This window comes from Bombyx mori, chromosome 7, assembly GCF_030269925.1.
Source record: "Bombyx mori chromosome 7, ASM3026992v2".
Lineage (NCBI taxonomy): Eukaryota > Metazoa > Arthropoda > Insecta > Lepidoptera > Bombycidae > Bombyx > Bombyx mori.
Window position 1 is genome coordinate 9,585,346 of NC_085113.1, and position 15,874 is coordinate 9,601,219.

At 34.8% G+C, this 15,874-nt stretch overlaps 1 protein-coding gene across 2 annotated transcripts in view; it reads left to right on the top strand.

The window, feature by feature from the left end:
* The first annotated feature begins 327 nt into the window (after positions 1-327).
* Positions 328-15,874, top strand: part of LOC101744116 (FHIP family protein GF15501) — a 40,496-nt gene continuing 24,949 nt past the window's right edge. For both annotated transcript variants that reach the window (XM_038012091.2, XM_038012092.2), the window contains exons 1-6: positions 328-595; positions 2,853-3,017; positions 4,262-4,446; positions 7,180-7,249; positions 14,364-14,448; positions 15,675-15,783. In XM_038012091.2, coding sequence (XP_037868019.1) covers positions 2,874-3,017; positions 4,262-4,446; positions 7,180-7,249; positions 14,364-14,448; positions 15,675-15,783 — 593 coding nt within the window. In that variant the 5' untranslated portion in view covers positions 328-595; positions 2,853-2,873. The remainder of the gene's footprint in view (positions 596-2,852; positions 3,018-4,261; positions 4,447-7,179; positions 7,250-14,363; positions 14,449-15,674; positions 15,784-15,874) is intronic.

Below are 15,874 nucleotides of genomic sequence, written 5' to 3' on the forward strand. Positions count from 1 at the left end.
TAACTGCTTAATATCTGTGAAAGTGCACAAATGTGGGAAAATGAAACAAAGCCGCTGGACGTAACTTCTCGGGATCCTCCAAAAAGTCCACTGAAAAAATCTCAGTAAATGACCACTATTTTACTGAGATTATATTTCATCCCATATCATCTCATTTCATTTCATTTAATTTCATCCCAGTTGTTTAATGTCTCAAATTAATCATCTTCATTTCATTTCACTCCATAATAATATCATTTTTCATAAAAATATGAATATAAATTAAAATAAGACATGACTTAAAGGTCTTAGTCACCAGGTCATAAAATCCCTTAAAAAAACTTATTTCCTATACTATAGTGTGTGGTTGTGTGAATTTGTCATTCATGCTTGGCTGGTTGTTTTACATTCTTTGCGATTCGAAGGTTTTTTTATAGACACCCTAAAGCTTGAGATAAACAAGCAGTGAAAACATATAAAGTGTTAGACATTGATTTTTTTTCACCGATACAGTGATGTGAAAGGCCTAATCAAAGTGGCGAGTGGCAACTATTGCGTATCATGTAACCCGTAGTTTATATTCTGTTACATACTGCATCTAGTTTACTGGATTCACGTACGTATTTTGGCAATTCAGAAAAACTTTCAGTGAAATTTCTCCAAATTTAAGCTCTTGAGTTAGTGCTGTGGATTAGAATAAGCTGTACAAAAATAGGTATTCAAATTACGAGTCATTATGAGATAATGTCAAGGTTTTTCATGACCTATACACTACAGTAGGTACTGTGTAAACAGATGATAGTAAGAAACATACATGCAAATACCTAAATGATTTTTCGGAACTAATGTTTAAAAATTTTATAAATAAAAAGTATTTTCAAATTGGGAAAAGGAAATTATAGTGAATCTTTGATAAATTAAGATAGATACATATTGACAATCAAAAGCTAATTAAATATTTCTCTTGTGTTCTGTTGCTGTCTACGTTTTCCTTAATTGAATCATCTTTTATTAAGTTAATCTAAACTTTTTATTATATTGTATTTCAATCTTCAATAAATTCTTGTAATATCCTTATATAATGTATTTGAATATTAATAATAGTAGAATCAAAATTGCATAATTGTTTTAATGTCATGTTATCTAAACTACAAGAATGTCTATTAAGAATGAAAATGAATTAAAATTAAAGAGTTTTATGTGGATAGCCTCACAATGATAAAAATTATAAAATATGCTGATTAATATTTACAAGAGAAAATTTCTTAAATGATTTCCACAATTGAACAATCTATACAATAAATTCTTCTTAGATTCACATTCCTACAAAAGTAGTCAACTCGATCAAATAATTTACTCCCAGATATCAGTGCCGCTGTTTAAATATTCTTGTTTATTTACAAATATTAACCTTTTTTTTCTAAAAGACATCAATAGCATCTCATCAATAATGTAAATAGTGCTAATGTTTGAAGCAAACATATAGCATGAGAATTAATTAAATACATTATAAAATATGATAATTAATACAGTTTCTCAAGATCTCAAATGTATTGTTAAAGAATTCTCACAATACCATCTTTGGTAGTTTGTTCATTCGCAAAAGTGAAAGTAGAATCATTTGTAATGTTTACAAATACAATATATAATTGTTATAAGTCACGCATATATATTATAAAAAAAGAACAAAATATTCCTAAATAACCTAAAAGTATATGTTTATTATCCGCAACACGTTTTGTCAGATTACAGAAATAGAGTTATCAGCAACATGCTTTGTCAAAAAGTACATATATATTTATATTTCATTTTTAGTTTCAAGTGAGCCAAGTTACTTTGGTTCTTTTGGTAGTCTGAGTTTGCTGGATCGTTATCTTATTGACTGTACGCCCCACTAAGCTTGAATGAGTAATAATGAAACAACTCCTAAAGCAAATTTCAGTTGTAGGTATGTAGGCCCATTCAAAAAACACAGTACAAGGTTTACAATCGTATCTAAAAAATCAAATAAAATAATTTTTTATTGATAAGTAAATTTTCAGTAGTAAAAGTAAGCATGTGTGAACCATTGAACTTTTTGTTATTGATCAAAATGAAAGTTAACCATATCACAAACAGGTTTACACTTGTCAGGACATTTAAATGTATGGAATGACCTATTACTGACAGGTCATTGGTATGCTGTAGCCTTTATTCTATCATCATTTGTGAATGAAATAAACATATCGCCTTTGCTGATATCAACAACCATCCATACCAGTATTCTTATTTTATTTGACTACTACTTTTCTACTGAACTCTGCTGTTGTGAATGTCCTTTTTTTTAGTTTAGGTGAGCAGCTGTGCTCCAGTTTATCCAATATTAAACAGCTACCAGAGTACACAGAGATCATAAATCAAAAGTCATTACTTATTTTGATATAAAACATTGAACTCAGTTTCATTGAAATAACAGTTGTCCTCCCCTTTAAATCCATACATATGATTTCAATCCCCTGCCACTACTGATTATGGTGGTAAGAGAAATGTGCCAAACTTTGAGGGTTCACAAAATGCCTTTCTATATGAAAACATACCCAAATTTTTTAACCATGGAGAGATACTTTAATTTCAAAAAATTGATGTACTTATGATGATTTGAATCATGTGATGTACTGATGTTGAATCATTTGAATGATTTGATGTAGTTATTGTCATTTTAACCACAAATAATGATAAATTATTCTGATAGAAAAATCATGTAATAAATTTGTACTTATTGTTAAGTTCTTTTGTTCATGCACTATATTTATTTAGTATTAGAAATCATTTAATTATTATGTTGGTATTTAAATAAATATAAGTAAACTAAAAGTACATTGAAATTGTTGCAGTAACTACAAATGTGATACAAAATGAGTTGGCTATTAAGCTCATTGTCGTTGGGGAACAGGCTATCCAAGGATCTTGATCCTCGGATTGACTATGAACCCCATGCTTGCTTCAAATCTTTCTGGAAGCATTGGCAGCAAGCTTACGGCATTATCGTAAAGTCACAGGTATGTTTCTCTTTTTTATATGAATAAATGGGAATTAGTTGATAGTTGGTGTTAGTTGTCACCATGGTCTATATATGTCACAGCACGAACTCACCTCTGGAGACATGAGTTTAAGGTATGCATTGTATGTATCATATAATGACTATTAAAATGGATTGCTTTGTGCTATAAACGAGCAGATAATGTTAAAATCTATTTATTTTAACTATAATAATATACTTAATGAGTTTTTATATTATGAAGTAATGAATTATAAAGTAAATACCCATTTCACTGAAAATACCATAAAAAGTTTGTGTCAAGTGAAGTCATGAATGTGCAGGTTCTGCATAGACCACCAATTTTTAATCCGGTTTTTTCTGTCTCATACTGTACATTCCATGTGCTCACCAGTGTTAAATTTTAATGGTCTGCTAACTATGCATTCAGATTATCAATGGCATGGTTTATCCATGACTTATAAGTAAAACTCAGGTCATATTCTTGGTATAAAATAATACTGTAAAATTAAATAAGCATTTATTATATCAGTTTATCATATATACACTCATATCTAACACAGTGAAAAGGTGCTTTGTTAAGTAGTACAATAAACTTTTCACATTATGTTTGATATATGCCTTATTCTGAAGCGGGCTGCACATAGCCTTGCAATTAATAAAACGACCTAGATACGCGAAAGCATGACAGAGAATAGAAAGGACTTGATGTATCATCCATTTTGCCTTCAGCGACATGTATGTATATGTTGTTCCACGATCCACTGTGTACTGTTCGATGGTTTTTCACTTCTTTGGCTACAATGGTGGGAAATGCAACTATTTTCAATATGGTATTTTCAACTATTTTCTGGTGGTAGGACCTCTTGTGAGTCCGCACCGGTAGGTAACACCACCCTGCGTATTTCGGCCGTGAAGCAGAAATGCGTTTCGATTTGAAAGGTTAGGGGAGACCTTAGAACTTATATCTCAAGGTGAGTGGCGCATTTACGTTGTAGATGTTTATGGGCTCCAGTAACCACTTAACACCAGGTGGCCTGTAAGCTCTTCCACCAATCTAAGCAATAAAAAAAAACGCGGGTATATAACTGTCTATGTCTAATGTCTATGTCCAGCAGTGGACGTCTGTGGGTTGATATATAGATAGCATACAATATACATACGAAGAACTACTGCGACTTCATTCCCTTATTAAACAGCGGACTAAAGTTGTTAGGTCGATGCTGTAAGTAAAACTTATTTCAGCCCCAACACCTCCACGACGATGTCCTCGGCGTTGTGAACCACTTGGAGCAGATGACGACGCTTTTGGAACTAGAGGCGAGAGCGCGGGAGATCAACGCTACAATGGCTGAAGTATCTTGCCTTGAGCATTTGCTGGGCGAGAACCTTCTCGATAAGCTCTACGAATGGGCCATTTGTACCGGAAAGTGAGTAATGTTGTTCCTATTTTAGATTCACGCAAGCTTATCGGTTATCTGTTGTGGCTATCAGAAATAAACTTGTGAGTGATTACTGGTGGGAGGAAATTTTTAATTTGCGATTTGGCGAGTAACATCGTTGTGCCATTGAAACTTGGATCATATATCTCAATATGGATGGTGCAAAGTTACTTTATCTTGTCTATAGATGACAACCCCACATGAGAACTCAGCTAGTTTCAGTGATTGATGATAGTTGGGGTTACAGCTTCCCTCATAGTGGTTTTCTTGATGTAGTCACAGGAACACAGCCAAACCTCTGTCTACCTCTGAGGACACTCAAACTTCATTTGAAGAAGGATATGTCATACCTCTGGAAAGACATACCGTTCAATCCAGTGCGTGTAGTGTATTTATGCATTGAAACCCACTATGGATCAACAAATTCATGGAAATAAGTACTTTTATATTGCACTTCATAGTGCCCACTTGACTAATACAAATTTCAATTTTGTCACAATATCACAATATAATGTTATCATCGCTATCTATATTGCTACTTGTGTTTCATTCAGTACTTCGTTCATTATAATTCTTATCGCGTTTCCAACTTAGTCGAACTTCCAAACAAAGGGATGATAAATCGTTTTGTATTCAAGTCTCATACGTTCAATTAGCTTTGTACATATAAAAACAATGTTTTCATTTGTAATTTTTTTTTATTGCTTAGTTGGGCGGACGAGCTGTCGGTCCATATGGTGTTAAGTGGTTACCGGAGCGTAGAGCCTACAATGTAAAACCCGCCTTTAGACAAGAGTTCTAAGGTCTCAATTTTACAGTAATAATAATATTAAATTATGATGCAATTAGCAATTATAATTAGCAATGACAATTTTTTGGCGTTAGGTCAAACAAATAGATTTTAGTTTAATAATGTTAATTAACATATTAATTAATAATGTAATTAACAATTAGTATTATATTGTATTATCGACACCACGCTGTGTTTGTATTCAATATTTATGATATGGTAGGTACTTGCATAGTTATGTGCACATTCTCTTGATAAACTGAAACTCAGTGAATCATACGCATTAATTGAATGTGTTTATTTATTTTGGAAACTTAAAGTAAAATTATCAAAGATTTACAAGTTTGTATTTACAAGGTTTTTTTTTTTTTTTTTTGTTGTACCTACCTAAGCTAAGAGCCTTGAGAGGCTATTTCAGCGTAACCCTAACGTTTGTAGGTGAGCTCACGGGGCTCAAATCTGATGACGTTGCTAACACGAACCCTAGCAAGAGCCGTGCTTCGCAGAATCTACCACCGGATCGAAAACGCAACCCACTGAGAAGATCCGGCGAGAAACTCAGTGGGCTGTGTCTGAGAGTTGAATTATTCATACAACCAAATAAAATGAATGAATTATTATCTGGTTGTGCCTGAACTGAATTCATGAAAGATTTTCTGCAGGATAAAATTAAGTATACAACTTAGAACTAGTGTAAAAGGGTCGGTCGATGCATTCCCATTGGGTTAACTTTAGGCTTCAGTATCTACTTAACAGAAGGTGCATCTGGATGTCAAAAGTACTAAAAAGTGGCCTAAAACTAACCATTTTAATAATATCTACATAAATAAATAAATATTTACTAACAATCACGCCACGTTAACTGGTCCCGTGATAAGTTCGTAAAGAACTTGAGTTACAGGTACCAGATAACATAAATGTAAGATTTTTTATTATACAGATACATATATTTAATATACATCCATAACCTTGGAAAAGACATTTATATTTATCATGCAAATATCTCCCCTTGGCGGGATTCGAACCCGCGACGCCCTTGTGTAGTGACCACGTCACTTGCCACTACACCAGACGGCCGTTAAACATTAATGAAGCTGACTTGAAAAGGCTGCTAAATCTACTGGTGTTAGGACGTTTTGTGAGTACACAGGTAGGTACCACCACCCTATTTCTGCTGTGAAGCAGTCATTGGGTTTCGGTTTGAATTGCGGGGCAACCGTTCTAACTATTCTGAGACCCTATAACTCATATCTCATGGTGGGTGGTGGCATTTGCATTGTAGATATCTATTGGCTCCAGTAACTACTTAACACCAGGTGGGCTGTGAGCTTGTCCAACCATCTAAGCAAAAAATAATAGTAATAAAAATAGACAATTGAAACTGAATGAAAGTTTTTTTTTTTAAATAAATATTTTTTAGTCGTGCGTTTCAAAAATGTTTAACCGTCACTTACAAGGAAGGCAAGATTATAATAATATGTAAGTAATAATCCGTGCATGAACTAAACATTTCGTGGGAGAACCGTTGCCGAGAAGTCAAAGAGTTACGGGTTGCCGACCACTGCCCTAGACGATTCTGTAAGAGTTGCCACAAATAGAATACGCGTTTTAAATATATTTTGTTTCACGAATAATTTATTTTTTAAAAAGAGGGAGATATAGTGTGCAGCTCGTCTAACCTTATGTTTGTAACTGCACACACTAAATTATGACAGTATTACACTAATTATATTTTTTTTAAATCTTTTTTACAATTATTAGAATTTATTATAAAAAAAAGAACATAATATTCCTAACCTAAAAGTACATGTTATTATCCGCAACATGCTTCGTCAGATTACAGTAATTGTCGACTTGAACAGTTCTCTTTTATTTTGCCTACATCACTCCAATACAGTAGTAGATTTTTAATTAATACCGTGTTTTTTCAGATACGAAAATGCACTACGTCTGGAGCAGCTCAAAATGTTCGGGAGTCTGGTCAGCTATTACAGCACGCAGGTACGTATTTGATGTTACTTATTAGGAGGTAATTGCTTGGTGGTTTGACCCGGATACTATGTGCTTAGTGCGAGTTTTTTAACGCTCTCGATATCGTAAAAGTTAACTCTAATTTGTATGCAGTTGGAACAGCGCCCCTAGCGGCAAACTTAGGCAAACGTTTTAACTGTATACAAATCTGAGTTACTTTTACGCTATCGAGACTCGAACTAAGCACACTGGTTGGCGCAAATACGCGCTAACGTTTCCGTGCAACTTGGGATATGCGCGCGCGCGCGTGTGTGTGTGTGTGTGTGTGTGTGTGTGTGTGTGTGTGTGTGTGTGTGTGTGTGTGTGTGTGTGTGTGTGTGTGTGTGTGTGTGTGTGTGTGTGTGTGTGTGTGTGTGTGTGTGTGTGTGTGAGTGCGTGTGCGTGTGTGAGTGCGTGCGTGCGTGCGTGCGTTCCTACGTAAATAGTAATGAAAAGAAACAGTTGAGATTACAAATATGTACTGCATATTTTTTAAGTACACAAACTCTGAAAATTATTAAAGTTTTCAACCCAGCACACATCACTCTGTTTAAAACTGCCAAACTTATCATTTGAATTTCCTACACTAGCGCTATTTCGGTGAGTCTTCCAAACTATAACTTGCTGTTAACGTAGTGTATTGCTATCCGTTGTTGCACTGATGTTCAGGTGACCACTTAACATCAGATAGACCAGAAATGTAAAAATGATATTTATTAATTAGCTACCCATAATTTTAGGAGTCTAGTCTTAGGAATTTTAGGAGACTCAGATGGCATTAATTAAACCATTCAGTGTTACGGATCCGTATGTTCTTATAATTAACTAGCTGTACCTGTCCGCTTCGCCGGGCATTTAAAATTAACATTAGTATTTCTCATCCCCACAAAGATTCTCATCATTAACGCCCCCGCAACTGGTGTAGGAAGTCCAACGCTCATATAAATATTAGCCTATCCATTAAGTACATGTATTTTCTTCATGGACCAAGTTTCAAGTCAATCGGATGCACGGTTCAGTAGTTATAACGGAACATCCGTAAAAACCACTAGATTTATATATTAGTATAGATACTTATTATACCAACAGTAGTATAGTAGTTTTACTTTGATCCCATTGCTATTGTACAGCTGTAGTTCAACAGGTCTTACGGCCAAATGTTAAAGCGGCGATAGCTTTTGGTAAATCCCAAACCTGTATCGATAAATATAAACAGATTATCATATTATCACGAATTTTTTAAATCATTGGAATAATATTTCGGACATGTTCGCCAATGATTAAAACACTTCGATTAGTTTGACCCGTATCTTTATATCCATGTAACGAAGCCTTCGAAGTTAACTTGATTTTCAACAACATCAAGACAAGTCAAATCAAATCAAATCAAATCAAAAAATTTTTATTCAACATAAATGAAAGTACATACTTGTTGAACGTCAAAAGAACTACCGCCAATTCACAAGAACTAGCCTCCGTCCTGAGAAGAATTGGCAAGAAACTCAGCGGGCATGTTTTTTTTTTTTTTTTAATAAATTGTTTTTTTTTTTTTTTAATATTACATTATTTTTTTTAAATATGAGTTTTTTACAATGAGTATTATAACGTAACAATTACTACAATATTGAAATGCCCGGAGCGAGCAACTCATTCCCACTTTACGGCCTGGCCACGGGGATCGGCGGTGCGAACAGCGAAGCGGTGGGCGAGGCGACCATTCGCGCAGCACCGTTTGCAGGCCACGGGTACTCACGTTCGCCGCCGCGACTAGTAAGGAAGTCCGACAGCGAAATGTCTATATCGAAATTATCTCGATATTGCTTACAAATTAATAGTTTTTTGGTTCAGGACCTATTATTTGGAAAATATTGTGAAGTACATGATTTGAATAAGAATCGGAGTATACCTATAGATGGAGAATTCCACAAGAAGTACGAGAAATACTTTGGGTGGCTAGACTTCCAAATAGCTGGTCTAGCTAGTATTTCAGCTATTTTATTTTTTTATTGCTTAGATGGGTGGACGAGCTCACAGCCCACCTTGTGTTAAGTGGTTACTGGAGCCCATAGACATCCACAACGTAAATACGCCACCCACCTTGAGATATAAGTTCTAAGGTCTCAAGTATAGTTATAATGGCTGCCTCACCCTTCAAACCGAAACGCATTACTACTTCACGGCAGAAATAGGCAGGGTGGTAGTACCCACCCGTGTAGACTCACAAGAGGTCCTACCACCAGTAATTACGCAAATTATTATTTTGAAGATTTCATTTTTATCACACGATGTTATTCCTTCACCGTGGAAATCAATCGTGAACGTTGAGTGTTGTTGAGTACGTATTTCATTACAAAAATTGGTACCCGCCTGATATTCGAACACCGGTGCATCGCTCAACACGATTGCACCGGACGTCCGTTAGGCCACGACGACTTTAAAAATATAAAATAAAAAATAAATAAAAAATTTAAAAATTTCGGCGTTAATTTTTCGCGGCGAAAACAACTAAACTCATTTAATCACTGCACTATTCGCCGCGACTACCGCTCGATTCCGTGGCTCGCGCCGTCCGTATTCATGCATTTGTTTTGCTCGCCCGCCGCATCGCGCGATTCGCTCGGTACATTTCGCCGGTCGCTTCGCCGGTCGCCGGTGCGCGTGGCTTGTTAGGTACATTTCTATGCGCTTGTTTTAGTCGCTAGACGCTTCGCCGTTCGCACCGCGCGAATATTCGCATCGGCGAATGTCCCGTGGCCAGGCTGTTATGCAATCTTCTAGATAATCATTGACTTTATAGTAAGCTTTATTGCACAGATGTTCTTTAACAGTTTTCTTAAACCTATGTATATGTAGGTTCTGAACATCTTGTGGGATTTTGTTGTACAGGCGCACAGACAAACACCCGAATGAATTTCGTATCTTATGTAACCTACTCATCGGCACAACAAGCTTGTGTTTGTTCCTAGTATTTCTATTATGTATGTCCGACTTTTTAGGAAACTCCTCAATATGTTTACGAACATACATCAAATTTTCAAAAATGTACTGGGATGGCATAGTGAGAACTTTAATTTCTTTAAATTTCTCCCTCAGGGATTCCCTTGAGTGCATGTTATAAATAGCGCGTATAGCTCTTTTCTGCAGAATAAATATCGTTTCTACATCGGCCGCATTGCCCCATAGCAAACTGCCATAGGACATGACACTGTGGAAGTAACTAAAGTAAACTAAACGAGCCGTGTCCGCGATTGTTAACATTCTAATTTTTTTTACTGCGTATGCTGCAGAACTGAGCTTACTCGCCAATTTATGAATATGAGGTCCCCATTGCAGTTTGGAGTCCACTGTTATACCAAGAAATACGGTTGACTCAACAAGCTCCAATGATTCCTCAGAAACAATTACATCACTATCCACTTGTCTCACATTTAAAGATGGTTTAATACATTTTAAAGTAAATTTAATACATTTAGTTTTCTTACTATTCAATAATAGGTTATTGATACGGAACCAATGAACCACACACGAAATCGCATCATTCACTTCGTCATAGACATGTAATTGTCGTTTAATTTTAAATAATAAAGATGTATCATCTGCGAATAATACGACCCCGTGTCGGGATTCAATAAAACTAGGTAAATCGTTTATATATATTAGAAATAAAAAAGGACCCAAAATGGAACCCTGAGGTACACCCATTTTCAACAAGGTACCTGAAGATCTATTACCTTTCACATCTACTGTTTGTATCCGTCCTGATAAATAGGAAGTAATAAGTTCCAATGCACCATCCCTAATACCATAGTGATGTAGTTTCCTCACCAATGTTTCATGTTCAACACAGTCAAATGCTTTGGATAAGTCACAGAAAATTCCAAGACAATCATGTGATTCCTCCCAAGATTTAAAAATATTTTTGACTAGATAAGCACCTGCATCAGTTGTAGAGCGACCCCTGGTAAACCCGAATTGTTTATTATGAAGCAGGTTATTTGAATTAAAATGTTCTAAAAGTTGTGTCAAAATTATTTTTTCAAAGATTTTACTCAACGTAGGGAGTACTGAAATAGGTCTATAGTTAGAGGGGTCATCAGTACTACCAGATTTAAAAAGAGGAATCACTTTACTATGTTTCATTAAGTCAGGAAATACACCACACCTAATACAATCATTAAAAATACTAGCAAGATGAGGAGCAATAATGTCTATTACAGACTTCAAAACCTTTACTGATATACCCCACAAGTCAGCTGTATTTTTTACATTAAGGCTATTAAAACTTTTTATTATATTGCTTGAATTAATTTCCTTAAATTTAAAAATTTCATTACATTTGTTGACATGTTTATGCAATAATATTTCAGCTGCTGTGGGGGATGAATTTAGAGAAGTGGTAGTTGAAACTGGAATGTCAGAGAAAAACTTTTCAAAAGCATTAGCCACATCTTTATGACTAGTTACCAATTTATCATCTATTTTTAATGAGAATTCTTGGTGGCTATTTTTGACTTTTCCACTTTCTCTACCAATGATGTTCCAAGTCATCTTTATCTTGTCAGGGGCATTTTTTATTAAATCACTTAAATGTAAAGATTTTGCCGCTAAACAAACTTTTCTAAATACTTTTGAATAGTTCCTGACATATTGATGAAATGTTTCATCATTATTATAGGCTTTTTCAGAGTACAGATCATATAACTTTTTTCTACTTTTGTACACTCCGGTGGTGGCCCACTCGCTGAACACTGTTTTGTTTTTTAATGTTACAGTTTTAGGAATAAATACATCAGCAAAGACCAAATTAATTCTCTCAAACATATTCTGGTATGACAAATTTGGGTTATGGTTATAAATAATTTCTGAATGTTCTTGCTTAATATTATTTCTAAACTTCTCAATTCGTTTTTTATTAATAGGAACAATCACAAGAGTATTTTTATCTATAGAATTGATATTAGATTCAAAAGACACAAATTGTCCACTATGATCTGATGTTAACTGATTAATAATTTTTTTGTTAATCGGTGTTACATTTGTAAATATGTTATCTAAACATGTTGCCGATGTGGTCGTTGTCCTAGTAGGCTCTAAAAATAAGTTTGGGAGGTTATATGACTTTAACAGTGTTCTGAATCTAATAGTGGTATTTGTGTTTTCTAAAAGATTAATATTAAAATCACCACATACAAAAATTTGTTTATTAGAAACAGAAAGTTTCAGCAATACATTTTCCAAAATATTTTCAAAAGAATCATATAACGCATCAGGAGGTCTGTAGACGCAGACAACAATGAGGTGCTCAAGCTCAACACAGGAAATTTCAATAGTTCTCTCAACAGAGAGGGCCACTACATCCTTTCGTTCCTTACATTTCAAACATTTACTAACGAGAATCAGTGAGCCACCGCGAATAGCGTTCTCTCTGCAGAAGGAACTTGACAACTGGTGATCATTAAAATTAAACAATAATTCATAATTTCTAAACCAGTGCTCAGTAACACAGAATATATTAATATTATGCATATTTAAAAACATTTCAATTTCTAGCTCTTTACCCATCATCCCTTGTAAATTTTGATGCACCAAATTGAATATGTTAATAATTGAAACGTTAACGTCTTTTGATGGGTATAATCTAGTTGTATTAATTGATTTGTAATTGCAAGAGTGTGACTCTTTTGTCTTATTAATTAATTTAAATTGGAAGCAGATTCCAAAGTCTTAAAACATGTCATATTTTTTTCCTGCTCAATAGAAGCAGGTATTTTTTTAGCTAAATTTATAGCTAGGAAATTGTGTATAAAATACTGTAGCGATGTTGCTACTTGTCTAAAATTTTTATTACTTAATTTAAATAAGTAATTTTTTGATGTCCATAAATTTCTAAAATTTATTATATTATTTATGTCTATTAATTTAAATGCATATTTTTTGGATGTCAAGGTGCAGTTATTATTATCAAAAGCATTATAAATTGCATTATTAATATTAAATCTAATTTTGTTTTCTGTCGGTAAGTCTTGCAAGTAAGGAAAAGTGAACATAATAAGTTTTTTAATATTTAACATATTAACTTGTTCAACATAATGCAAAATTTGTTTTTGGTTAACGTTTTCTCTCCTCCCTAACATAATTATTATAACAGTGTTTAGACAATGTGTGGTATTTAAAATCTTATCAAATATTTGTGCTGGATTAGTACCTGGCATACAGTAATTAATCACATGTTGTCCAAAACAAAGGTCATGTAATGCCACACCCATCTGTTTCCCCAGCTCATCACTAAAAATTTTAATTTTAATTTTGTCTTCTCTAGAAACTTGTGAAGATGCAGTAGTAGGTATACAGATAGGTGCTGCCTTCATAATATCATTGCTTTGAGACTCTAGTACTGAAAGAGTAGACACATTATGTTTTTGAATTTCAACATGTGGTAGCTCCTGACAACCCGATGCAGAGCATTTACATTCAGCGTACTGCATTGTCAAAGAGTCAAAACGCTGTTGATTATAATTACAAGTATCAATTAAATTGTCCATTGCCAACACATGCTCACTAATGTCCCTCTGTGCTAGTTCATAGTTTAATGTAATGTTCTCTAAACTTGACTTTAAATTGTTTATTTGTGTAGATAAACATTCTATTTCTTTCAAGTGTTTGTGATGAATTTGTTGACTCTGTTCAGTCAATACAGCAACCTGGTGTGAAAGTGAAGTTCTCTGCTTGCAAATGAGCTTGATGTAATCCTGAGACTTGTAATTTCTCAATTTACGTTGAGTCTTATATATTAATTTATTAATTTTAACATATTTCCTTACTTTATTTTTACTTAAAACTAACTGGGAGCGCTCTGAGGTCTCTGCATCACTACCAGTCAGATCAATAGTAGTTATGTCAAAATTCAAGGCAGTATCTACAGCAACCAAGAGAAGGATAATAATCCTGACTTGGATAAAAAATATGATTTTAATTTTTAGCTCGCATATTCTGTTTGTATTTTTACTATTCTTACACATAATATAGCAGTATCCACTCAATTGCAATTAAAGTCCATAATGTTTTAATTTTGATATTTTTTTTTGTTTAAAAAAAATCATTTCAGGTAATCGGAGCCGAACCCTTTCTCAGGCCATTATTGAAACTGCTCAGTGGTTTTAGAAATGAATTGCCGCCTCCTAATTTAGAAAGTGAGTATTGATTCGAAGCTCCTCCTCAACAGAGGGTCACCGACCATAGACGAACTCCCGTAGTATGTCAAACCTTGGAACAATATGACGGTGTGATGAAAAACATCAAACCCGCAGCGTTGAAGAATTTGTCTAATGATTATTTACCGGCGTGGGTAGTTAGTAGCTTTGATCCCCATACCAGACAAACGTTTGTGTGACATGTCTGTTTGTTTTCGTCTAAGTATTTAAATATCTAAGGGTGAAAAGCTAATTGGTATTAGCATCAACGGTTCGATGTTTTTAATTGAACTTCAATCAAGTTTACCCCATTCGAATATCTGAAGAATTTTATTTGTATCTATAACAAATAAAATTCATCAAGGAGGAAAGAGCCTAATTAAGTTTAAATAAACTTAATTTGGCTCTCCTGTAAAGTTACAAAACCAAAATATAGCCTTTCACCTATCGATATGTATATTAAAACCTATATAGGTACATCGAGTTATTAGTTTCCACAGAACAGGGAATCCTAGATTTTTTTATTTTTTGTTGCTAGATGGTTGGACGAGCTCACAGCCCACCTGGTGTTAAGTGGTTACTGGAGCCCATAGACATCTACAACGTAAATGCGCCACCCACCTTGAGATATAAGTTCTAAGATCTCAAGTATAGTTACAACGGCTGCCCTACCCTTCAAACCGAAACGTATTACTGCTTCACGGCAGAAATAGGCAGGGCGGTGGTACCTACCCGTGCGGACTCACAAGAGGTCCTATCACCAATAGTTGCGGGCCGGATGATCGTGTGTGACTTTTCCTCGGTTATTTTTTTTATTAACATGGACATTAATAATCCTCCTTGCGTCGAGTTCCTCAATGCTGAGGGTCGTGACCTTTACGGAGTGCTCTTCCATTCCTTCCTGTGCTCTGCGCAGTGGATAGGGACATTGATGCTGGAGTCCAATGTCGTCTTAATGTGATCGGACCTGCGCATGGGACTACGCCCCATAGGCCTCTTTTCTTCCATTCTACTGGTGATGGTAGTCTTTCAAGATGGTCACCTATTTTCCTCGGAATTTGACCGAAAAATTCGAAATTCCAAACGCAGTAGTACAGCGGGTGTTTAATTAAAATTAAAACCTCGTATTTTTAAGAAATATATTGAGCGGATTCATGATAGCCCTCCCTTATTTATTTGGAGTCATTTCAGAGGCAACGATATTAATGCGTGTATTTAATTTCCAGGTCAACTAGTGAAAGTGTTGAATCAGATCTGCGTCGCCTTAATGCAGAATATGAGGTTCATCGATCTCTTCTTCCTGACGACTCACACACACGAGCGTTCTCAATCTGAGTAAGTTGTGTTCTTTTATTGTAGGATACGATGCCGACATTGAAATGTTCAGCAAAATCAATTCTCTCCACTTTATTCCATTAGGTGGGGT